The sequence below is a fragment of the Callithrix jacchus genome, chromosome X (genome assembly GCF_049354715.1).
Source record: "Callithrix jacchus isolate 240 chromosome X, calJac240_pri, whole genome shotgun sequence".
In the NCBI taxonomy this organism is placed as follows: Eukaryota; Metazoa; Chordata; class Mammalia; order Primates; family Cebidae; genus Callithrix; species Callithrix jacchus.
In genome coordinates, this window is record NC_133524.1 from 109,101,562 (window position 1) to 109,127,510 (window position 25,949).

The 25,949-nt window shown below is 41.3% G+C and overlaps 1 protein-coding gene across 7 annotated transcripts in view; it reads right to left on the bottom strand.

Annotated features, from left to right (window-relative positions):
• Positions 1-470: 470 nt before the first annotated feature.
• AMOT (angiomotin) overlaps positions 471-25,949 on the bottom strand; it is a 64,709-nt gene continuing 39,230 nt past the window's right edge. For all 7 annotated transcript variants that reach the window (XM_078362456.1, XM_035289764.3, XM_035289767.3 and 4 more), the window contains 6 exons: positions 17,660-17,809; positions 16,398-16,588; positions 7,669-7,791; positions 6,351-6,583; positions 4,564-5,250; positions 471-4,232 (listed from right to left, as the gene is read on the bottom strand). In XM_078362456.1, coding sequence (XP_078218582.1) covers positions 4,135-4,232; positions 4,564-5,250; positions 6,351-6,583; positions 7,669-7,791; positions 16,398-16,588; positions 17,660-17,809 — 1,482 coding nt within the window. In that variant the 3' untranslated portion in view covers positions 471-4,134. The remainder of the gene's footprint in view (positions 4,233-4,563; positions 5,251-6,350; positions 6,584-7,668; positions 7,792-16,397; positions 16,589-17,659; positions 17,810-25,949) is intronic.

The following is a 25,949-nucleotide window of genomic DNA, read 5'->3' on the forward strand; positions in this document are numbered from 1 at the left end:
ACAGGAAGGGCAGTGTTAAGGCAGCCTTAACATTTTCAGTGAAGAAACAACTTATTTGTGGTTTTGATTTGTTTTTAATAACAAGCTCCCTCAACCAAAACTGATGAATTGGCATCAGAAAAAGGGTACAAAAGGACTATCAAGGGACCTTCCAAAATGCTAACCAAAGGATGAATTCTCTGCTTTGGGTGGCCATCATTTTATCCCTAGGAACCAAGAGATAAAAAGATGCAAAGCTTTTAATATATGCTGCCTGAGTATATAAAGAGACCGATTACAGCATGTGGCCTGTGGTGTTGTCTTAATACTTTATAATCTATAATCACATTCCATACTTCAAGCAAATGCAAATTCTGCTGCACGCTGCCCTTGAAAGGCAATTTCACTGCATACTGAATTGAAAGTAATCACTGATACAGCACAAATAAAGCCTCTGTCGGGTAAACACCAAAGCATTTTCCACACAGTACTGCATTTTAAAATAGCTAACTTTATTGTCAGTGAAAAGATAGGCACAAAGTGGATTTAAACCTGCTTAATTTTATTGGAACTAGCTCAGTTGATTACAGAATGGGGTCACAATCATTAGGGGACCACATACATTTTAAACCACAGGCGATTCTTCTCTAGCCATCTGCCACCCCCAGCTATCCATTTTAAAAACACATGCCATTAATCACAAGGGAGGCCAGAAGGAGGTTTCATGGCTCCATGTAACCCATCATTGCTCCTGGAAAAAATAAACTCCCAACACTTGTAACACTTGTTGGAAGATATATTTCCAAGAATCGTGGCAGGCTGAAATTGATGGCAATTAGCCCACAACTGATGCCCTCCTTTGAAAACATTTTCAGTAAGAATGCACACATTTTAAGTAACATATTCCATATGCAATTAAGCAATTGAGATAATAAAGAGATTGTGTGGCTAACAAATATTGATCAAAGTTAGTGCATATGTATACACTTTAAGCTGCCGCATTATGAAGGTTTAAGCGTGTCATAAAAAGTAGTTTGCACAATCAGTTTGTTGATTTTCTAATTGTTATACCCACCCAACAGTGTAACAACAAAAAGAGAACATGATGGGTCTCTGAATATCTTTCCTATGGCAGATGATGGCAGATATTTTAGGTTCCTGCTGTCCTATTACCCTGAAGCTCAAAAGCAGCATTAAAAGGAAATCCTTCATTAAATCAACAATCAAGATACATGATTTTAAAAGAAAGCTCAAGCTAAATTTATTTCGAAAAAGATTATTAATAGGAGTTTCATATCAAGTAAAGATTGTTCTAATGAAGTTTTTCTATACATGGAAAATTGGGGAACAACTGAATTAGAAGGTCCCCAGAGACCACCAGGCAGTACAAGCTCAGTCAGCGTGGTCACCCTCCTTTCCTGAGGTGCCAGCAAAATGCACAGATAGGTAGGAGTCCAGAAAGATCCCCCAAATGTGACATCTATACAACTGTGAAAAGGTGGCTAATTGAGATTTCACCCATAAAGTTGAATTTTTGGAAGAACTGATGGAGATCTTCTGAAAAGGCTGTATCTATCTTCTGTGTAATATACTGACATACTCTTCTTCTCTCTCTGAAATGTACAATGTTATTTTAGCAAATTACCTGGGATTGGAAACTGAGCAGAGAGGAACTATCTCTGGTGTGAGAGGACAGATAGTTTCTGCAAAGTTCAAAACAGTACTTAGCCAAGAACTTCTTCCTTTCCCCAAAACACATGAGTCTAAAGAGATGGCTACCACACAATGTGGAATGTATGACATTTGTCACCTTGCAGAATGTAATTAAACTCATGGCTCCCAGAGCCAGCGAAAAGTCTGCCAATGTGTTATAATCATGAAAGGAATAGGTGAAAAGTATTTTTTAAATTACTGATTTGGATAGAAAGTAGCTCTCCTGAAGTCTGGTACTTGCTGCTTTCTAGTATTTGAGGTTTTTTTCCTCCTCCTTATGACTAAAGGGTAGTATGAAAGAGTCTTAACACAACTGCACTTTTAATTTCTATCTGGGATTCACTTTATAACTGAGGACTAATGTCTATGTAAAATGATTTCCTCATTGAAAATGTGAAAGAACTAGCTTAAAATCACAACACCCACCTTTATGTCTCTACAAACAAACACGTACACACACAGAATAATTCCTCTGGAAGATAATTAGGAAAGATACCATTCCTATACTCACAGCGGAACCACAAAAGGTTATCTAAGACACCCAATCTCCTAGAAAGAAGTAGGACTGATTTCTTAGGGGGACATTTGTGTGACTCGATGTTGAAATGCAGATCAGAAAAGGGAAAACCTTTTAAAAGGCACTGAAGGAGAAGCAAGACAGAAATTTGGTAGTTTGTCAAGACTGGACAAGCTACTCCATCCAGGGACATTGTATAAGATACATATTCCCTGGACCATGAAGATGCCTTTTCATAAAATGGGATTTAAAAAAACAAGAGTTTCTCAAAATAAGCATGGTAATTGGCATAATGGTTAGCTCTGTTGTGTGACTTTAAAAAAGTCACTGAACCTCTCCAGTTCTCAGATTCCTCATCACTAAAATGAGGGGGTAGGGCTATATTGCTAAAGTTCTTTCCCACCACTATGGCTCATGATATAATATATCAAGCCTACTCTTCTATTAATCTGTTTTCTAACTAACACATCTCAAAACTTCTACCCCCCACCCTTACCTAACACACCCCCCCACTCCCCTCACCCTCCCCATACCCCTTAAAACTGATCTTAATGATGCTCTCTGCAGGTTTGTCACCTTAATGAAGGGCAGACAGGTGACACAGGGCAGGGACCTGTGGCAACTGGCATTCTTCTGTGTCCTTGGAGGCAGCCCTATGGCAAGGCTTGGAGCCACTGCCTCCTTTGATCTCTACCCACATGCACATTTCCTGCTGCTTCCCAAAGGTATTCCAAGATGGAGTCACCGACAACGAGAAGAGGTAGTTGAGGATACTGCCGCAATCAACCTCTCCCCTGACTGCAGCATAGTACTTTGGGTTTCTGATGCTATTCCCTTGGAGGTGATAGTCAAAAATGCCTTTTAAGACATATGCTTACAATCTGTCAAACAAAACAAGTTATTTCAAAGTAGTCACTGGAAATTCAAAGCATTCAACCTGTCAACAAAGATCCTTCCTCACTTTGTAAATGATTGGCAATTTGAGACTGGAGACCCAGCCAGTAAATCTGTGCTGTAGAAGAAATAAACACTAAGCTGATTGGTCTTACTAAATGCAAGCAAGCTTTGTTCATGGCTACACACAGACCATGAAAGTCTGCATATGCACCTCATGCAACTCTCCATCATGGCCTCTGATGGTCTAACTCCCTAAGAGAGAGGAAGTTGTGCATCACTCAGTTAATGTACTCTCCCAGCATCAGAAAGCAATATATTAATTATCCAAATGCATAAATTACTCCAGAGCATATATATGAATGTATGAACCTCCAGGAGGGAACCAAAAGAATCCATTTCCAAAGCACCACTGAAATGAAGACAAACACAATTCCCTGGGGCAGGGTAACTGGGAAATTGGAAGAAAAAAGTAGCTCCAGCACCCTTCGGCACCCCAAAACTCCCTACCTTTTTCCAGCTTACATAACTCCTGAAACCACTCCCTTTTGTAAGCTTGAGGTGAGAGCATTCTCTGGCTGCTGTACAGGATAGTAACTATACAAAACAGCACAAACTCAATTCTCTCCAGCTTCCCACTTCCGAACTACATGTTACACACTGTCTTCCACACATACTGGGCTCTTCAATAAAAAATCACCTAGAATATGGAAATTTTAAACAAATTCAAGCACACTGAAAACATCAACGTATAGCCACCTGTTAACAGTCCCAGTATTTGTATAAATCCAAACAATAAACTTTAGAGCACATTCTGATTAATCTGTCTTTAGAGGTACTTCCTAAGCATACCAGAATAGACTGGCGTTCCTATGGTATTACTTAAGTAGTACATTGTTCCAATAAAAAGTCCCATTAAAAAACGTCCCCTCCCCCCAACCCTTGTCCTCACCCTCAAAATAAGAACAAATAAAAGGGGAAAATGATTAAAATAATTTTTGCTGATAATCTGCAGCTCTTGATTTGGCCGTTTAGATGAGATATTCCACCATCTCTGCATCAGGCTCTTGTCCCAGGATCTGAATGGGAGTTTTTCTTTCCAGAGTATTGGAGTGGAACACAGGGCCATCTAAATGGAAATAAGGGTTAGAAAACACTTAGGGATGAAGAGAAAACCATTATTTCTAGAACTAGACACCATCAGAGCCCTCATGAAGCTGATGGGAAAGAGATTTTACCTGCCACCTCCCTCATTTACTTTTGCTAAGATAATGTCCTCTATTCATGCCTGTTCCCATCTTGGTGGATGAGAAGTCATTTACGGACTCTCTTCTCTCTCCTTTAGAACATGAAAAACTCAGTCTAAGTGATAACTCTGCCCAAATATCAGGCACCAATAAGTAAATCTGTATTTGAGAGCAGAAGTCAACCAAAAGCTACCTGCTAAAGGGAATAATTACCCGTTTTGTCAGGATTGCAGGTCAAACTTGGTGTAGACAAACGATGTGGTCCAGGACCGGTAGCTGGACTTGCAGGAGCCTCAGCCTGAGCCACAGCTGGAGTTGGAGTTGGAGCTGGAGTTGGAGCCGCAGCCGGAGTTGAAGTTGGTGCTTGAGTCTGAGCAGGAGCAGAAGCCTGAGCCGCTGCTGGAGCTGGAACCGGAACCAGAGCCGGAGCTGGAACCGGAGTCGGAGCAGCTGGAGCAACCTGAACAGCAGCAGCAGCAAGAGAAGGAACAGCAGCAGCAGGAGGAGCAACAGAGGCAGCAGCTGGAATCTGACCAGCAGCAGCTGGAGAAACAGCAGCAATAGCAGCAGCAGTTGCTGGAGATGGGGTAGCAGCAACAGCAGCAGCAGCTGGAGCAGCAGTAGCAGCAGCAGCAACTGGAGCAGCAGCTACCATTGTGGTGGTGATGGTGGCAGCAGTGGCAGTGATGGCAGCAGCAGTGGCAGCAGCAGCAGCTGGAGCAGGAACAGAGATGGGAGCAACAGCCGCGGTTTTGTTCGATTCCGTTCCACGTTCAGTTTGGGTGCTGCAGTCTCGGCTGCCTGTCTTGGAATGAGCCGAGAGCAGGGGAGTCGAGGGGGGCACAGGCGAGGGTGTGGAAGAGACATATTCAGTACGGTAGTCTCCACCCAGGAGAATGCCTACAAATGAAAGAGGGACAGACGTTAGAAAATAATAGGTGATTCAAATCCAGACATCGAATTACCTGCTCTCCCATTCAAATTTCAGAAGAAATTTGCATGTGTCTCAATTATTTATTTTTATCTCTATTGAAACCAGAAATCAGTGTGTGAGGCTCCTCTAACCATGGCTAAAAGTTTCTTTCAGACTTCGAAGATCCCTTCTGGTCCTCATCCATCCATCACCTGGCACAATGTATTAAGCCTTTAAGTGTCCTGAGTATCTGTATTGATTTATGTTTCCAATGGTGATTGGGTTCCACCGAGTTGTCAGAATGCTCCTAACTCGGCTCCACTTATAAACCATTACCACACATTACCAAGGAGCAGAAAAGGATTTGGAGAAGTCTGTCGACACAGATTGAGTGTGGTAATAATTGTGTGATCTAAGGTTCTGACCATGGCCATAGTCCCCAAAATGCTTATACTAACCAAAAGATAGTACAAGTGTCAGAGGACCAAGAAAGGAATTAAAAGCAACAAAAAGGGCTAAAATAAAAAAAATGTGCCTCGTGGTACCCAAAATATGTCTGGGGTTTTGATTAGAGGGGAGGGGATGGACAGGAATGGAATGAAAAATTACATTCTGTTCTTATCTCAGAACATTCTGGGAACAAAGCGTGCTATCCAAATGATTTAGCGTAGCTAAAACCTGGGTTCCTCCTATGGAGGAAGGAACATGGACATGCTAGAATTTTGGAATTTTGAATGACACAAACACCACATGGGCTTTGGAGAAAGATGAAGGTGCCACATGGCAAAGGCCAAATCTGAGAATGTTTTAGAGGAAATCACAGTTATCTTCCTTCACACCAAAACATAACTCAACATTCTTGTCCTCTAGGGCTTGGCCTCAATCAGCATTCTCACCATGAGACCTCAAAGTGTGGAGGAGCTCCAGAACGTAGAACTACAGGCTCAGGAGGAAAAATACCCCAAAATCCTGGTACCCCTTCCTCTCTAGAACCTGTACCATCATCCCTTTTCCTTAAGCATGGGCACTTATCTCAGGGCTCTCTTTGAACACGTGACTATAATATTCCTTTTTTTACAATCATTACCTAGGCTCCCCTTCCAGCTCTTGTCGTCTCGCTTTTCTTCCATGATGGGGGTGCCAGTCAGGGTAGATGAGTGGGAGAGCAAGCCTGATCCAGCATTGGAAATGGACATCAGAGACTTCGCTGGCCTCATGCACGACAGCTGCTCTGTCTTACTCGGCTCCTTTCGGGAACGCTGCTGGAGTACTTTGATCATGGCATCCTTCTCAATAATCTGGGCATGGAGGGTCTTAATCCTAGGAGCCAAAGACAAAGAACATATAAGACCTTGTTAATACCTCCGTATTTTGGTCTAATTGACTACATGACTATATGGATCTCCCATTATCTTTTTGACTAAAGGTTGACTAGTTAGTTCTGAGTTGGAAGACAAGGGATGGTGTGCTACAGTTTTTAAAATATGTTTTTCTGCACACCCAAATGGATATAGCAGAGCATCCAGGATCTGTTGCTTAAAACCTAGTAAGTCACAATAAAGTACTGGTGGAAAAAAAGGCTGAATATGAGCGAATGAACTGATGTACTGGGTGCTGTAGTGAAGAATCTGAGTCAATGGAAATAATGTACTCAGTGAAAAGATGAGATCTTTGAGTGAGCGACAACCTTCAGGTAATAAGTGATCACGAATTTATAAAAGGAATCAGGTGTCCTACCTCCCACTTGAGTAGATGTTCTTTTTTTTTTTTTGAGACAGAGTCTTGCTCTGTCACCCAGGCTGGAGTGCAATGGTACGATCTTGACTCACTGCAATCTCCACTTCCCAGGTTCAAGCAATTTTCCTGCCTCAGCTTCCTGAGTAGCTGGGACTACAGGCACCTGCCACCACACCCGGCTAATTTTTGTATTTTTAGTAAAGACAGGGTTTCACCATATCAGCCAGGTTGGTTTTGAACTCCTGACCTCACGTGATTGGCCCGCCTCAGCCTTCCAAAGTGCTGGGATTATAGACATGAGCCGTTGTGTCTGGCTGAGTGAATGTTCCTTTACCCTTTTATTAAGCAATCTGCTGTATCACAGGGTTCCAGTGCAGTGCTAGAAAGAATGCCCCATAGTGCAAATGCCAACAATTCAGCTCAGGCAGAGGGCAAAGGAAAAGCAATAAGGAAGGCCAAGGGGACAGCAACCCTATCTGGAATTCCATGTTTAGTGGAGATTATCAAGGTAAAGGTCATCACATCTCACACCTTTAAGTGACAGGCTTGCAGGGGTGATGGTGGAGCGGGGGACGCTGCATGATCAGGTTTCCCAGTTGTGAATAAAGAACCTATCTGGTCTCTATACCAATGATTCAGATTCCTCAGGATCCAGAACAACATTTTACCTGCCCTCCATGTCAAGGCAACGCTTATTGGCCATCAAGATTTCTTCCTCCTCTTTCTGGATGCGAGCTTCTAGAGCTGTGTCATAGCTGGTGTTAGGAGAGTGACTGATGACTGTTGTGTCCCTGGGGAGGAAAATGGAAGTCATGAGATGGCAGCATAGCAAGATCAATGAATGTTATCGTTCTTCTAAGTCAAGGGAGGCTTTTCTGGAAAGTCCTAAGCTGAAATCAATCTCATTTGGAATAGATGGTTTCTGAGGGACTAACTCGTAAGAGCCTCCAAAATAGGACAGTTCAATGTTCAGGGTAGAAGACGTTGTTATTAGTATAGAAGTGGCTGCAAAAGTCAGCGAGGAATTCTATGAGTTATGCACAGGCTTGCCTTCAGAACTGAACAGATATCATCCCAAAACCTTCTGGCACATAACCCCTTCGAGTCTTTTTTTTGAGATGGAGTCTTGCTCTGTTTCCCAGGTTGGAGTGCAGTGGCATGATCTCAGCTTACTGCAACCTCTGCCTCCTGGGTTCAAGCAATTCTCCTGCCGCAGCCTACCAAGTAGCTAGGACTACACGTGCGTGCTACTACACCCAACTAATTTTTTTTCGCATTTTTAGTAGAGACGGGGTTTCACTGTGTTAGCCAGGATGGTCCTGGTCTCCTGACTTTGTGATCTGCCACCTCAGCCTCCCAAAGTGCTGGGATTACAGGTCTAAGCAACCACGCCCAGCCACCCCTTCAAGTTTTTAGATCACGGGCAAGCAATAGGAACATATATATATTGGGCCAGGTGTGGTGGCTCACATCTGTAATCCCAACAATTTGGAAGGCTGAGGCAGGTGACTCACCTGAGGTCAGGAGTTCAAGACCAGCCTGGCCAACATGGAGAAACCCTGTCTCTACTAAAAATGCAAAAATTAGCCAGGCATGATGTCACAGACCTCTAATCCCAGCTACTTGGGAGACTGAGGCAGGAGAAGCAACTGAACCTGGGAGGCGGAGGTCGTAGTGAGCTAAGATCGAGCCACTGCACTCTAGCCTAGGTGACAGAGGGAGAAGCTGTCTCAAAAAAGAAAAGGAATATATATATATTTCCATTTTGTTCTCATGGAAGTCATGAAGGGAGAAAGGTTAGACTTTCAAGGAAGTCAGAGGGTATACTAAGTAGCTTATTGCTACAGATGAACATTGGTAAATATACCTGAGTACTAGAAACAAACAACAGACACATCAGCTACGATTGGGTAAGGCATGTGAGCTAATAAATAGGGCCTTTGAGTCAGTCCCACCCGATTCCTATCTAACCTACATCTGAAACATTCTAGCACCAAATCAATGGGTCTACCCCAACAAAGTGACTGTTCTCTTGCCAGAGTTCTAGCTGCATAAAGGACCATCATGTTCCATCTGAAAGTGTCTCAGGCCATTAACTCAAAGACCAGTTATTAAGGAAAAACGTGTGAGTGTGTGCGTGCGTGCGTGCGTGTGTAGGGGGTATTAGGATGAGGGAGAATACTGATGTAATTATATTGGTCTTAAAGGAAATCAGACAATAGGCAGAGAAAACAATGAACAGGCACTGCTTCATTATACTACCTAAGAGAATGGGGATCTGCAGAAGAGCTCCAGGCATATTTTCTGTTAGCAGCTACATTCTCTTAGCTTCAAGATTATGACCAATACAGATGGGGATGAATTGGCAAGAGTAAGAGGCAGAAAGTTGCTATTAAGGCTGGGGGATTTTGATGAGCCTCTATAAAATTACTGTTCCCCAAAATACTTGCACCTTATATGTAAAATTAAAACCATTTATGGGAATGATGAAATAATTGGAGAACAAAAAGGGGGAAGAATACAGTGGCTTTCATCATTTGCTAAATTCAAAATATTTTACCATCTCAGCATTCTATACTTTCTCTAGTGCAATTCACTTGCTTGTAATCCTACTGAATACCCAAGAGGAAGCAGCATTAGCATACTGCTTAAGAGCACAGGCTCTAACTACAGACAACTCAGCATGTCTTAGCTTCTCTAAGAAATCTCTGCCCCTAACAAGCTTTATGACCTCTGAAAGTCAGTTACTTGCTCTAAGCATGCTGCTTCATAAGCCAAGTGGGAACAATAATTGTAACTTCATCTTATAGAGGATAAAATAAAATTATGCATGTAAAAACAGTGTCAGACACCATAAAAGCACTCAACAAAGCTATTATTAAGAGAGACCACATAACTTGGGAGGCTGAGGCAAAAGGATTGCTTAAGTGCAAGAGTTCAAGGCTGCAGTCAGTTATGATTGTGCCACTGCACTCCAGCCTGGGTGACACAGCAAGACCCCTGTCTCTAAAAGAAAGAGAGAAAAAAGGAAAGAGGGAGGTAGAAAAGAGAGAGAAAGAGGGAAAGAGGGAGGTGGGAGAGAGAGAGAGAGAAAATGAATCACATAGGTGGATAGATGGAAGGAAACAAACATACAGAGATTGCAAGAGATTCTGACTTGAAAGAATTCCAGCTCTTGGTAAAATCCTGGAAGCAATTCATGTACTGCAGAATTCCAATGTGATAGTTGGAGCTTTAGAGCCAGGACTGTTGAAAAGTGCATGGTGTCTACGGACACTGGGGAACTGAGCATACGGTTTGTCACTGGGGGAACTAGTGCTGGCCTGCTGCCACTTTCATTGCATAAAAGACCATTTTGGGGACTCAGAGCCCTGCCAGCTAATTGATATGGACACTGTGAACTCCTCAGGAATGGAGCCTGAAAATGTGGGGCACTTAGTGAATTCCAACAGGGCTGCCAGGGCAGCCCTCAGCATCAATCTTCCTTCTAGAAGACTAGGGCTACTAGGCCAATGGCTTAGGCAAAAGCAAACAAGCACAGTGTATGAAAGAGCAACTTGACCTGGTACCTTCCAATACTCCAAGACGATCTTTAAGAACATCAGGAGAGATACTGGGCTAATGCTGGGCTGCAGTCTGAAAACAAAACCTGCAAACTCCAAACTGCATATACCTGATTTTTGACATCCTCCATCTCAAGTTCTTAAGTAAACAGTCTGTCATCTTCTTTCTCCTTCTTTTCTCTGACAAAATTATCCCATCACATTGCTCAGACTGCTTTCGAGCATGTCACCAATAACCTCCTAATTAAAACAGCTAGTGGCCTTTCAAACTTCAAGCCCATCTTTTCCTATCAGCAGCATCCTTTTGTTTATTTAATGTGTGAACTCTACGTAAGTGGAGCACTGTGTTTGAAGTTCCTCGGAGGCTGGAGAGGGGAGAAACGTGGATAAAACTAGTCCTTGACTATAGGAAACTTACAAGGGAAGACAAAAAAGTAAATAATTAACTAGTACAGAAGTGAGTTTGGACTTAATTCCAATAGGCACTGAAAATTATTAGAGCTTTCCAAGGGAATAAAATGATCTGAGCCATGCCTTAGGAAGACGGCCTTATCTCTTGTAGAAATGTGACAGAGAGATAAGAGAAGTAAGGCCTGGCGGGTGGCTCACACCTGTAGTCCCAGCACTTTGGGAGGCCAAGGCAGGTGGATCACGAGGTCAAGAAATTGAGACCATTCTGGTCAACATGGTGAAACCCCGTCTCTACTAAAAATACAAAAAATTAGCTGGGCATGGTGGCGAGTGCCTGTAATCCCAGCTACTCGGGAGGCTGAGGCAGGGGAATTGCCTGAACCCAGGAGGCGGGGGTTGCGGTGAGCTGAGATTGTGCCATTGCACTCCAGCCTGGGTAACAAGAGGGAAACTCCGTCTCAAAAAAAAAAAAAGAGAGAGATAAAGAGAGGTAAAACACTGGAATCAGGCAGACCAGTGGGCAAGGTGATTGTAATAATCCCAGCAACAGATTACGAAACTACGCACCAGCGAAGTGGCAAGGGAAATGAAAATAGGCTGCAGGAAGTAGAACTGATCCAACCTGGAGACAATATCAACGTGGGAGTTAGGGAGATGGAAGAATGAATGACAACTTTGTTATTTCTAACTCAAATGCCTAGGAAAGATGAAATGCTGTTTGCTGTGAAAGGCAACTGAGGAAGGTTTTTTGGAAAGCACTGGAATGGGTTTTGACTTGAGGTACACTGGAGTGAAGGTGACTTAAGAGTTTCATATCCAATGTCTAAGAAGTTGTTGGAAATTCTAACTTTAATCTTGGAGACATCAGAGTTATTATTACAGTTATTGCTATTATTACTGAGAGGCTAGAGCAGAGAACAATATAACTAAGACAGACGGCAGGATGAGAAGAAAGCAGAGGAAGGAAACTGAGAAATGCCGACAAAGAGAGAATAGGGAGACATGCGTGATGTGTGTGAACAGCTTCTACCTTCTGCTTCTCCTTTCTTTACTTCCTCCTTGCCAGAATTTACTTTTGCTCAAAATAAACATGAAACATTGCACATTCTGAGAAAAGCAACAACCTAATTCAGTAAATGCAAGCTGATAAAAATTACATGGTTGATTGGGTGTGTTATTCTGTCATCCTTTTGCTGTTCTTCAGAAATAAATTCATTGTTTATGAGCTGAAGCTAGAAATCTGCATTGCCAGATTGGTTTTTGTGCGAATGAACAGGGACTCCTACTCCGTAGTAATTTCCCCTCATCTATATTAAGCATCTAGAGAGGACTCCCTAGGGACAAAATAATATGGAGCCTTAATTGAGGCCATATTATTGTGATTATTTATAATATTTCCAAGTAACTAAATAATTAGCCTCAATTAGTCTCTGACTGAACAGCTAATAATCCCTACTTTACTGTCTTTGAGCTACGCCATTTCTAGGAAGCAGCAGAGTTATAGCAGCTAAGGTGACCAAAACATAGATTTAAATCCTAGTTCTTCTGCCATTTGGTAGCTGTGTGTGATCTTGGGCAAATTATCTAACTAAAATAAAAGAAACAAGTTGCCTGTTATGCCTTTGAACAAAATAAATATTTTAAGTATCAAATACTCATTTTAGATATGCCAAAGTATCTTCAATTTACTCTCTCTCCCCCCTCTTAATATCAAGTAAAATTCACCTAAACATACAACTGACCAACCTCAAGGAGTTGCTGTGTTTGATGGCTAAGATGCATCTCAGGATAAAGGGCAATGCCAGCACTTTCCATATGCATCAAAATGCCTCTTCCTGGACTCTTTTAAGGCCAAAAACCTAGGTTTTCACACCCTGATGGTGTCTGAAATCATCTTTCCCTTTAACAAGAGGTGCATCATAATATCAAAGTGTTAGAAGGGGTATAAATGGACTACCAAATATGACTTACCACCTGAGAAAAGACACTTGCCTATTCTTTTTTTTTTTTTTGAGACAGAGTCTCAGTCTCGCTCTGTCACCAGGCTGGAGTGCAGGGATGTGATCTCGGCTCACTGCAACCTCCCCCTCCCAGGTTCAAGCGATTCTCCTGCCTCAGCCTCCCAAGTAGCTGGGATTATATGCGTGAACTACCACGCCCAGCTAATTTCTGTATTTTCAGTAGAGAAAATACATGGGGTTTCACCATGTTGGTCAGGATGGTCTCCATCTCTTGACCTTGTGATCCACCCACCTTGGCCTCCCAAAGTGCTGCGATTACGGGCGTGAGCCACCGCACCCAGCCAAGAGGTGCATAATTATATTGAAGTGTTGGAAGGGGTATAAATAGACCACCTAATATGACTTATCACCTGAAGAAAAGACACTTGCCTATTCTTATATTATAATCTATATTTTATTATTCATAATGACCAAAAACTGGAAACATTCCAAATATGCATTTATCCAAATATGCACACATAAGCTGTGGTACCTCGACCCCGTGGAACACTAATCAGCATCAACTTGGTTGGGTCTCAAAATCATTGTGTTGAGTGCAATATGTCAAACAAGAAGAGTAAATGTAATATGATTCCTTTTATATGACATTTTAGAAAAGAAAATTATAATTTTATGACAAAATAACAGACTAGTCATTGCCTGGAGTCAAGCATGGGAGAAAGTGATCAAATTCAAGGGGCACAAGAACACTTTAGAACTCGTCCTCTATGTTAACTATGGTGGTAGTTACACTATTATATACAATTACCAACATTCATCTGACCATACACTTACAACAGGTGATTTTTTAAATATGTAACCAATATCATAATTGAAAAAATTTGTCTTCTCCAACTACCATTGATACCACCCATGCAAGATGTCCTAATTGTGAAATCTGTCATTTACCGATGAACTATTAGGTTTGGAATATATTAAGTTTGAGATCCTGGTAGAATACACAGAAACCAAGCAGATCATTAAAAATGTGGCACCAGATTTAGGGATATAATTTATATATTTAGAAATTGTTTCCTTCCTGCTTTCAGATCCTTCTTTCTCCTCCCTTCCCTTTTTCTTCTTTCATTCCTTCCTTCCTTACTCAAATACATTTGAGCATTTTCCAACAGTAGCCAATATCCTAGACACTTAAAAATTATTTTGAAAGAAAATATAAAACTTTTACCATGGAAAGGATCAAAAGGCAGAATCTTGGTCAATAGCTACATTTAAGATTGACAGAGAGAAGAGGAAAACAAGTAGACAGAAGGAATGAAAGAAACGTTAGAAAAAAAAAAAGGCAGAAGAACCCATGACTTTTAAACAAAGTTTTCTGAATATCACCTCCCCAAAATAAAATCTTATTTGAAAGGAAAGAGGAAAAGAAAACCAATCTCCATGGTAGAGCAAAAGCAGCACTATCATTGGAAAAATAATATAATCCTAGAAATAGGAAGGTCTGGAGAAATCACCTAGGCCAATTCACTTATTTTACAAAAATTTCAATACAGTCTCTCTCTCAGTGTCTCCTGTGGGTTGGATTAGTAGCATGCCAGAAAGACGCACTGCCCTGTTCTGGAATGTTCACCTGTGGAACCACTAGAATGTGTTCTTTCTAGGTGGGAACAGGCTGTGTTTTATCCTATTAGGTGATAGGCATGCAAATTTTGCCAAAACCAGTGATCAGATGAAAACTTTCTACCCGATGATTGAAAGGAATTCAGTTTAAATTAAATCTACCTTGTTGGAGCCAACAGATTCTGAAAATCCACCTGAAAGGGGTTTACTGAAATACACAAAGCTTTCAAAGGAGGAAGGAAGGAGGGGAGTTCCTTTATACAAGGCCCCCAGTGGCAACCCCCTAGCTCTCCTCTATTTTGACCTGGAATCTATGCTGAAGTCAGCACCATGAACCCTAACTTTCCAGTGTTTTCTCACACTGCATGCTCTCATGACCTGTATGTTTCTAAGCTCCTGCCTAAAGGTGATGAAACTACTTTGTACCTTTATACCTCTCAATAGTAACGTTTTTTTTAGCGTCAGAGTTTCTTAGATAACCTCTGAACAAGCGCCGGATGCAGGTGCTTCCTTGGGAGCTAGCAGGTAAAATTACATTGGATTCTGCTTCTAACCTGCCTACAAACTTCAAGACTACCTTCTGGCAGAGCTGGGCTTCTGTGCACTCTAGCATGTATTGAGTATGCCTTGCTTAGGAAACAAGGCCAAGCAAGCTTAAACCCATGAGGACCTCAAAATCAAGCCACAGGCAGCTTCCAACCATTTGAAGCATGGATGATAACTGAAGACAAGCAGATCACATCAGAGAGACCTGTTTTTCTAAAGAACTGGAGTGGGCTTATAAAGCACCAGCTCAGCTATTAAGCACTAAACCTCCCTACCTCTGATTTGGCATGAGAAGGACTAAAAAATAAATGTATCTACTGCCCCCTCCACACAGATACCCCAACCCAAAGTCTGGCAAGCACTTCCAGAGTCTGCTAGTTTACCATGTTTAGGACATTGTTAAAAATAACACTGTGGTTTTAATAACCTTCTGGATAGAGACCTATCTGGGTGCAATATGCTGTTGCCTGCCTTTGATACCCTATTCCAGACTAAGGCTCTGTTATTGCCACAACCCAAGTCATCACCTGACTTGAATTTAGTTTCTATTGTTTCTTTTTTTCTATCTTTCTTCCTTTCTTTTTATGCCAGCTGATATGGGCAGCAGCAAGATAGACACATGGGGTAAGAGCAACTATTTCCTCCAAAGGCCAATAATTAACTTTTATAATTTGAAAAGGGGAACAAATAAGAAGGAAAAAAAATCCTCCCGCCACTTTCTCTCCCTTACCAGATGGAATGTGACTGTTCACATGTGATGAGCTCATACACACAGAGAATGTGGCGTTCAAATACTGACCTTCCCAAAGGGCAGGGATAGGTTCAAGTTCAGCACAGCCTTTGACATACCTTGGACAAGCCAGAGCTATCAAATGACAGCAGCCACTACTGAGTGGCATTTAGTTTCTGAGTGGCAGTTTCTCTGCAGGGGCTTTCACTCCAGTCCTGGGGCTAAACGGCCTGCATATGTGGCTGGAAGAATCTGTGGCTCTGGGGAAGGAGGGGTTCAAATGTTCAGCTGATCCCATCTGCAATTATTCTGGCCCTGAGGAAAGCTGAACTATGATTCTAATAAGTTTATGAAGCAACTTTTATGTTCAAATCCCTGACCCTCTGTCTCCACAGCTGTTCACTCCCTGCATAATCAGATGAAAAAAAAAAAAAAAAACACACACTTAGGCAGAAGTTGGTGGCGGGGGGGCAGGGCAAGAATATTAAAGAAAATAAAACACTAGGGAAATCTATGCATCAGTGACCTTTCTGTTCTTCCCACTCATGCCCCACAAGCTAACTACTTACCTCTGAGCAGCCACAGTTGCAGCAGCATCCAGAGCGAAATGTCTCATCACATTCTCCTCCAAATACTTCTGCTCCCACTTTGTCATATCAGCTTCCAGAGCCAGAATCCTCTCCTCTTTCTCCCGAAGGAGCTCCATCAGCGCAGCGGCGCTGTATTCTGAAACGCTGGTGGGCTGACAGCTGCCCTGACGCTGTAGGGGCACATGCAGAGACCCCTCAAGTTAGTGAGAGAAGAACCATGGTGTCTGAGCCCCTAATCTTGGAAAGGATTACTGCCCAGCCTACTTTTGTTTCGACTCTGATTCAGAAAGAAGCCAAGGGAATTCAGATCTCCTCCTAAGGCCACAGGACTTCCTATCATGGGCTTGAATGTGAGATTCCCTTGGCCAGGAAAGGGGCCTGCCATATCAAATTGTCATGTTACTCAGAAAGTAGATTAATGGGCTGAAAACTGCTATCCCTGCCTGCCAGCATAGCACACAACATAAATGGGAATTTAAAAATCTGGCCAGGCACGGTGGCTCACACCTGTAATCCCAGCACTTTGGGAGGCCAAGGCGGGCAGGTCACCTGAGGTCAGGAGTTCAAGACCAGCCTGGTCAACATGGTGCAACCCCATTTCTACTAAAAATACAAAAAGTTAGCCAGTGTGGTGATGCATGCCTGTAATCACAGCTACTCAGGAGGCTGAGGCAGGAGAATGGCTTGAACCTGGAAGGTGGAAGTTGCAGTGAGCCAAGATCATGTTACTGTTCTCCAACCTAGGCAACAGGGCAAGACTCCATTTCAAGAAAAAAAAAAAATCTAAGATTTAGTTCCTATCTTGCCCCTACCTTGTTGTGGTTATCATTAATGATTCCTACAAAATTTTCTTAGTCTTGATTTTCATTCATCTAAAACTGAAGAGTGGTATGGCCCAGTGATTTCTAAAGACCATTTCTAGTTCTACAATATCGAGGCATGTATTTGCACAGCAGCTCTACTTCTCACAAAGTCTACTGTTCCTGGAGTTCATGTACAAATAAAAGGTGCAAGATCATAGGGCTTAAAGGATATTTCTGAGATAGGAAGCTAAGGAAACAGACTTTGTATTCACAATTGGGAGATGCTCTGGAGTTAAGATTAGGTGGGGCAGAAAAATGTAAAGATGAGCGAATGTATACTTTCAGTTTTCACGTCAAATGCCAACTGAAAAATAATCAACCAGAAATAACACCATTTTCTTGCTTTTTTTTCCCTTTCTTCCTTTAAGTTCTCCATACCTGCTGAATTCTCAGGGATTCCAGTTCCCTCTCTAGTCGTGTCCGGAGACGGTGCTCTAGCTGCTCACGTTTTTCACATGCTGCCTGGAGTTGTACAAGGGCCTGCTGCATCTTCTCCACCTTGTCAACGTACACTTGCTTCTTTTTCAGCTAGAAATCCACGTTGGGTAATTTGCAAGATGAAAGGAAAAAGAGCAAGCAACAGGGTCAATTATGTATCCCCCAAATCTGGCCTTCTGTTTAGATCTCTTCTTATATGGAATATTCTTGGGGATGGTTTATCTTATTTTGGTTATTGCAGTAGGCAAATGCTTTAAAGGGGGGGATCTCCAGAAAGAAAGGTTTGCTTTGGTATGGAAAGGAAGCCCACCCCCTTTTATGCAGCTGTCTCTTCTCCAAGTGGGAGTAAAAGGGTGGTCAACTGCTGAAGGTACAAGAAGGTCAGAATTATCTTTTTTGAAGTCTTTGGTCCTGGTAATCACCCCATATAACCCACCACTGCTCTTCTGGAAAATTTGTGCTTCTCAAAAGTAAAGGTGTTGTGTGATGGTTCAAGAGTCTTTAGCCTTCACATTCCCTAGTACTGCCTTGCTAGTTCTTTAGGTTATTTGTGATTGCTACTTGATGAGCCTGAATTGGAGATCCTGGGCTATAGTCTCTCAAACTTTATTCTGGAACCTTAAAAGATCCAGAAAGCCTAAAACTAGTGAAGCAAAAGTAAAACTAAATGAGTCAAACATTATTATTCCTCTTTGCAAGCCTATAAGCCATATCCAAAAACAAATGTAAAAGCAGTAGGGAATAAGAGTGTGAGTTCTTTGTAACCTTGAAGCTTACAAGCAAAAGCTTGTCTCTATGCAGATAAAATAGAGAAAGATCTCAGAGCTCTTAAAGAAGATATGTATACTCTCATTACCCAGAAGACAGGGGAAAATGCAGGCTTCCCACCTTGTTAATAAATAAGCAGATTATGCTTCTCATAATACTTGTGGGGTACCCTCAATGCTAACAAATCAACTCAGCTGTTTCCAAAGCAGAAATTCTGCCAAGTGGGGCACATCTGTCATTATCCTTCTAATGGAAGTTGATATTAGGGATACCTTCATTCTTCAGATTAAAATATAAAGATATTATTGATAACCTAGTCAAAAAGAAACTCAGGAATCCAATTCTGACTTTTCAACAAATTCCCAAGCTCTTAAGTTACCGAGGTAGATAACTGCAACATAAGAAGTTACGCACCCTACCAGCATTGCCCAACAGCCACTTAGCTGGGGCCCAGTTGGCAGAAGCAACTTGACTCCCTCATTGCAGAAACCTTCATGGTTAATGAGTCCAAATCAGTACTTGCTAGAACTTCCAGTCAGACAGTACTAGCATGTACTGGTGGGAAAACCCTCCTTGTCTTATAATGCCCCTCTACTCAAATTAGAATCGCTGATCTTTCTTTAAGTGGAAGGAATCCGACCTTGTATTTTCCTACCAGACCTGTAGTATGCCTTGCCTAGGTGACTAGAAAACAAAAACTTTTTGACTTTTGTTGTACTTTCTTGACATTTCCTTTCATTCCAAGCCTCAATCTAGCCTTGTAAACCACTGGAGGTAAATTCAAAGCTTAGATGTTTTTATCCATTAGAACTTTTCCTCGAAATAAAACAAAACATCATCATACTCTTTATCTCAATAAGTTTAAACCTTTCTTCCCTGGGATTTGTGACTATTTATAACAACATTGACTAGAGCAATAAAAACTTTTGCCTCTGCCTTCCTATATGCCAAGATTTGAATAATTGGAAAGAAGGAAACATCCTCTATCCTTTACCTTTTGGGTCTTATAATCCTCATGAGCAATTTAAAGCTGAATGAGTTTATTTGTGAATTGCTCTGAAAACCCTAAGGGAGCAGAGCAATGTTAATGCAGAGAATGTTAGCTATAATTACTAAGGCTTACAGCAGTTATACTTAAAGGCAATTAAACCTAGATAGCAAGTAGTTCTTGCCTTGGTGGTAAACTACTGCAATGCAAGCTCCGAAAACTGAAAAATAAGCAATCCAGGGCCATGTGGATTTCTTGAGAAAGGAAACCTAAATATCTAAATATCATAGCAAAAGCGCCCCCACAATAGAAGTCACTGAGCCAACTCTCTGGAAGGGAAATGCAATAAAGGCCCAGGGAGTTCTCTGAGTTGGCTGAAGATAGACATGCGGGTCAGATAAATTCCACAAAGGAGGCCAAAAAATATGTCATTTTGATTTGCCACTGGGATGATTTTCCATGAGGTAGTGGGACCACTGTGCATGGCATAGTTCTCCCACGTCACTTAAAAGGAGAAAATGTGCAACTCACCCATAAGCTCATAATCACCTAGTAAATGCTTACTCTCTAGGTAAGTTAGGGTAGAAAAAGACAACTCTTATATATATATGATCAGTGCAAGATCCTAGAGATGCAATCAACAAAGGGAACTATCTTCTAAGTTATACTCTCCACATTTTCTTGAACTTATCTACATGTAAAAAGGAACAACGACCTATTCGCTCTATTAACTCAACTACTATCTTGGACATTATGTGCTTCACTTTTATCTTGGTCATGACAAATCATGATGTATCTTTATATGGATCAAATGAGATGATGCATTAAGTGCTCAGTAGAGTGTATGGTATAGAAAGTACTCCGGGTTGTTTGTTCTTTTTTAGAGAAAAAGTTAATACCAAGTCATACACATTCCAATCCTCTCAACTTTGAACACTTGCTCCAGACATCCTTGACATGGCTATCATTCTCTCAGTAACTCTAATGATCACATTAGTATCTAATTAAAGCAACACAAATATAGCCAATTTCCCACAGAAAGACATACAACACTAGGCCTCAAATACTTTATGCTGCAAATACCTTTGTGTAGCAAGTTGTTCATTGGAAATACAGTAAGAAGCAACTATTGAGTAGCTGCAAGGATACCATATTTCTCTCCAAATGACATGATTTGCAAGGAACCTCCGCTTTAGGAGAAAGAAATGGCTTACCTAAGATCAAAGGTACTATTTAACTAAAGACCCTTAGGCAGAAGTAATTGTTTTTCTCTTTTTCTCTTTCTCTCTCCTTCCCTCTTTCTCTCTGTGTTTGGTATGTATGTATGTGTATGTGACACACACACAGATAATACATATCAGAAATATTTATCTAACAACACAATGAAAGGTAAAGGAACAAGGTGATAATCAGGAGGATTGGGTTCTAGTCCTAGCTCTGCTATTAATAGCAACTTGCTTTCTAGTCTCAGCTACAGAGACCTCATTTGTTTAAAAAACTGAGGGGGGTTTCAGGAGTCAGTGAACCAAAATGGCCGGCAGCAGCCCAAATCCAGCCATGTCCCTTGATTTTGTCTAGAGCTGCCTTATAGCTACAATGGCAGAGTTGAGCAGTTGGAGTTGCAACTAAAACTGCATGGCCCACAAACCCCAAAATATTTACTATATGGTCCTTTAGAGAAACAGTTGGCAAACCCCTGGGAGAGGTTTTCAAATGGTGTTGCAGAGTCCTGGTGTTTGGTGCAGGTGCTTGAGGGGTCACTATGGTGGGTGGGTTACATCAGATGGCTCCTCTTTTATGAGCTTTACATATTAGGGTTCTGTTTAAAATTTCATTTGGAAAAACAACTGCCAGAGCTTTGTGTGTGTTGTATTCATGTTCATTTTTGTTGGTGTCTTACCTGTCTATTACATCCAAGGCACTTTTACACCTACCTCCCCTCTCTCCTTTAGACCAGAACTGCTGCTCTATCTCACCCATATCTCAAACCACTTGATACTTTTATGTTCACCACCCAGTCTACTGTCACACTCTCCCCCGTTCAGCCTAGATATGGTTCTTAAAAATGCCCTTATCAATCTAGGCTTCTACTACCTCAAAATTCTACCAGGTCTACTATGCAAATAATCAAGCTTCATATTGGTCTGATCATTTCTTCATCCCTTCTCACCAAAGTCACTAAACTCTCCAAGAGTTCTTCCTTTAATAATCTTACCTGATCCTGACTGTTGCTTTTCTCTATAGCTTCTCATCCTGTGTCCTCTATTAGCAGTCATTTTTCAAAGATTTTATTCATGTATGGATTCATTCATTCATTCAATGGATATCTACTGAATGCTTCTTATGCATCAGGCCCTATTCTACATATGAGAGCAGGAGGGATGTAGTAGGAAACAAGACAAAGTGTTTTCCTAAAATGAAAGGCAATATCCATAGGCCACTTGAGGGCAGAGCCCCTCTATTTTCCTTGGTATTGCTCTTAAGTTCTAGTTCTAGTTTACTGGTCACTATATTCTTGGTGAACAGTTAATATTAAATAACTGTTACATTCAAGAACAAAAATGAGCACAGTATAGCTTATCTACAACACCACAAATATACAAACAACAAACATATACCTCATAAATTTATTTACTTTGTTTAGCCCAGTCAAGATAAGAGTTTCATATCATTCCTACTCAGAGATAAGTATTTAAAGGGAAATCATAAAATTGGGAGGAAGAACAGCGGGAAGGAAATCTATTGAAGCATAAGGCAAATACTCTTGAGCTCAATCAATCATGTGATTTTCCATTACACTTCTGTAATATTTTGAACTAGTTCCCAAGAATTTGGCAGATCTCTTAACCCCCATCTGACTCAGGAAAATCTGATCCCTGCAAATGAATACCACGTGATGGCATCTCTTTCCTCCTTCCAACAACTGTGGGTGTCTTTCAAACTTATTTTTTAAAGGATAGCTATATACAAAATTACTTCTAGAGCCCCATTAGTCTTAGCCATTTGCAAGGAAGTGACTTAATAATTTAGCTAGCTACCCATTTATTCACTGATGGACAAAGAACAGGGCTAAAATGTTTTAGATTTAAGATATCTGGGTGTTCTTCTAAATTTATCACTGACCATATCACCTAATCTGTCTGTACTTTAATTTCTTAATCTGTCAAATAAGGATAACACTTGCAAGGTTCTTTGGGGGACATACTAATATATCTGTAAATATTTTTTAATGTTTGAAAAATACAAACAAGAATATACAGATCAGTAGGCAGAAAGGACAGACTATTAATACTAGCTGGATGATCACCAACATATACAAACACTCCATTGGCTAAAAGACATTAAGGCTAAAAATACAAAACTAAGTCCATTGCCTTCACTGTCTAATTTTCCTCTTCCCTTCTATTGTCCTCAACTCCAAACATTATTATACAAATTTCACAACTGAAGTGCACGTTTATTGCTATTCTCCTTCATACCACTGGTTATATGTTGCTCCATGAGCCTGATTTTAGTTTGATCTGATTTAGTCTTACCCAGGAGCCACTGGATCCAAGTAAGGGTTCATGCTGAAGCAATTTGGTAACACTACCCTGGTATTAGCAAGCTGCCTCTGTCCATTGCCAGTAGGCTGTGGTCCACTGTAGATATTAAAAGAATTGAAGAGTAAAACAACCACCTCTAAAAACTTGCTACCTCAGGAATAGAGCTCATGTTGTAAAGGAGACTAAAGAGAAATCCACAAGGCTTCCAATTTAGGAAGTTCGAAAGCCAAAATCACAGGAAAGATTTAAAGAATTGAGCTCAAAGAGGTCACTCCATCTCTATTTGGGGGTAGACATAATTTCTTTCTTTTAACACATTGGGTAGAAAAACACCTACTTAAAAGTAAATTCAGCCAGGCATGGTGGCCCATACCTGTGATCCCAGTACTTGGGAGGCCGAGGAGGGTAGATCACTTGAAGTCTGGAGTTTGAGACCAGCCTGGCCAACATGGTGAAACCCTGTCTCTACTAAATACAAAAAATTAGCCAGGCATGGTGGCACATGACTGTAGTCCCAGTTACTTGGGAGGCTGAAGCAAGGGACTCACTGGAACACAGGAGACAGAGGTTGCAGTGAGCCGAGATCATGCCACTGCTCTCCAGCCTGGGCAACAAAGTGAGACTCCATCTCAAAAAAAAAAAAAAAAAAAAGAAAGAAAGAAAAAGAAAAGCAAATACACTGAGATAAATAAGGAGAATGTCATCCTTAGATAAAATGCCCTTCAAATAAATCAGTAATGCACCAGCAGAAAAGCTTGCAAGATTCCTGGGTGGATATGTATTTTACCTGTATCCTATCAACACTCTAAATGCACACATAATTCATATCCTTGGATCTTCCATCCAAATCTATAATCCATCATAATCACTGGGTAAGATTTACCTTCACCAATAAAATCCTATTGTTGTCCGAAAATTATTTTGGAGTATTAGACATATAAATGTCTATGTCTATGACATCTTCCTCTAATATCAGGGAAGGAGGAAATTGGTTATGATAGTTTGTGGATAGGTGTGGTAGCAGAAAATTATGTATCTCAAATAAGTAGAAGGGGATCTAGAAAGAATGGAAAATATTAGCCCTCAAGAACAATGGCGGAAATAAAGTAAAACAGTATGAATTTAGAGGATTGAGTAGAATGGCGACAGGACTCTAGAAAATGCACTGGGTACTCCAATACTAGCTATCAATGTGACATCTAAATCATCACTAGCCACTACAGTTCAGAAAAGGTTAACATTTGGGTCCCTTCTTGTTGAATCTCTATGGCTTTCATTTTAGCCAAAAGCCAAAGAACAAGGCTTACTGGCTCTCTCTGCCAGGCCTCTCACATTCCACACTCTCCCTTCCTGTGCACTCAGCTCAGTAAGCAGCCCACCCGCAGCATCTTCCCTCTTTGATCTTGCCAAGGCCTTTTTCCCACCATCCCTGAAACAATTACCCAAGCCGCTTCCACTCCGGATCACCATAAGACAGCAGCCAGCCAGAAGCCTGGGCTGCCTTGAGCCTTGTGAGAGGATATGCCAGGCATCCGTTGAAACTCTCCAGAGAGGTCAAATTGGTAGGGGGTGGGAGGCTCTATTTGAATGGGAGAATACCGTGGTTGCTGTAGAACACAGAGCTCTTTTGACTTGGAATTTAATGAGCCTTCACTTCAATAGGACCTACGTGTCCCGAAAGATAAGGGCAAGGATGGAAAGGCACCATTTATCTCGTTCCGCTGCCTGTGCAGTAGGAACACAGGGTACACGCTGGTTCAAGGCTTGGATCAGAGTGACTTACCAAGAAAACAGGTCTGATTTATAATTACAGTGCTATCCCCTCCCCAGCAAGATAACTTCTGGATGTCAGCAGAGTGAGATCCATGAAAGAATGCACTGAACTTGGGGGCAAATGGAAGCTGTGATTGCAGGAGGGAGAACGTTCTTTGTAAACCCGAGGCAACATTTCCATGTAGAGTTTAGAGCGCAGTGATTGTAGAGAACCTCAGGCAAGAGACTTTATGGGATTAGCAAGAAGGAATGAATTTCAGGAAAAGCATCTAAATGAGATCTTTGTAAAGAGAAAGACATAAATAAATGCAAGGGTCCTCTGGCCATTAGTCATAACCTTTCCCTGACCACCTTGATGCAATGAGAAGTAGTTACCTGAGTGACCTTGTTCTTAGAAAGCTGAGAAAAATAGTCTCCTGACAAAAGGTCTAATCTGAGAAAGTGTCCCTAATTTTGATTTGCTAAATAGGCTAGAGAGGTTTTCCTTGAAAGAACTTCTAAGGCCTGAGAATAAAGGAAAGTTCATGATGCGATTTGTAAGCCATCACTAAATTATCTGTTTATATGGAACATAGGCAGGTCATCTAACATACCCAACTGTCTTCAAACACAGCCTTACTTGAGCCATTTCCAACAGATGGGAAGGATAACTCTTCCATTCATGAATATTCTTCTTGGTTTAGAAATGTTCAATAATTTTGTGAAGCAATCACAATGGAGACTCCTTCCTAGATCTGTTCCAGAACTACCTGTTTACCTCAAATACCTCCCTGATGTTCCAAACTAAAATTTCAGCCCCAAAAGAGGAAAACCTAATGAAGATTGAGTCACAGCAGAAAAGCAAAACTATAATTAGCAATTCCTATATTTAAGGATAACATGCAAAAGGAATGTTTTCCTTTGAACAGTATAGAGGAGACACGACAAACAGCACCCAGGAGCAAATCCAGCTCTGAGAGGCCACTAAAACAAAAAGGGAAATAAGAACCAGTTGATTTTCTCTGAAATGTGGTCTCCCAAGCCTTTATATGTGCTAGAAGTGAGCTGACTTGAATGTCTGAAGAAATTACATGGCCTCTGAGATTCCGCTGGGTAGAAAAGGTGGTAAACATGGTGTCCCAGTCAAAGATTTCACCTCCTTTAACAAGAGCAAATC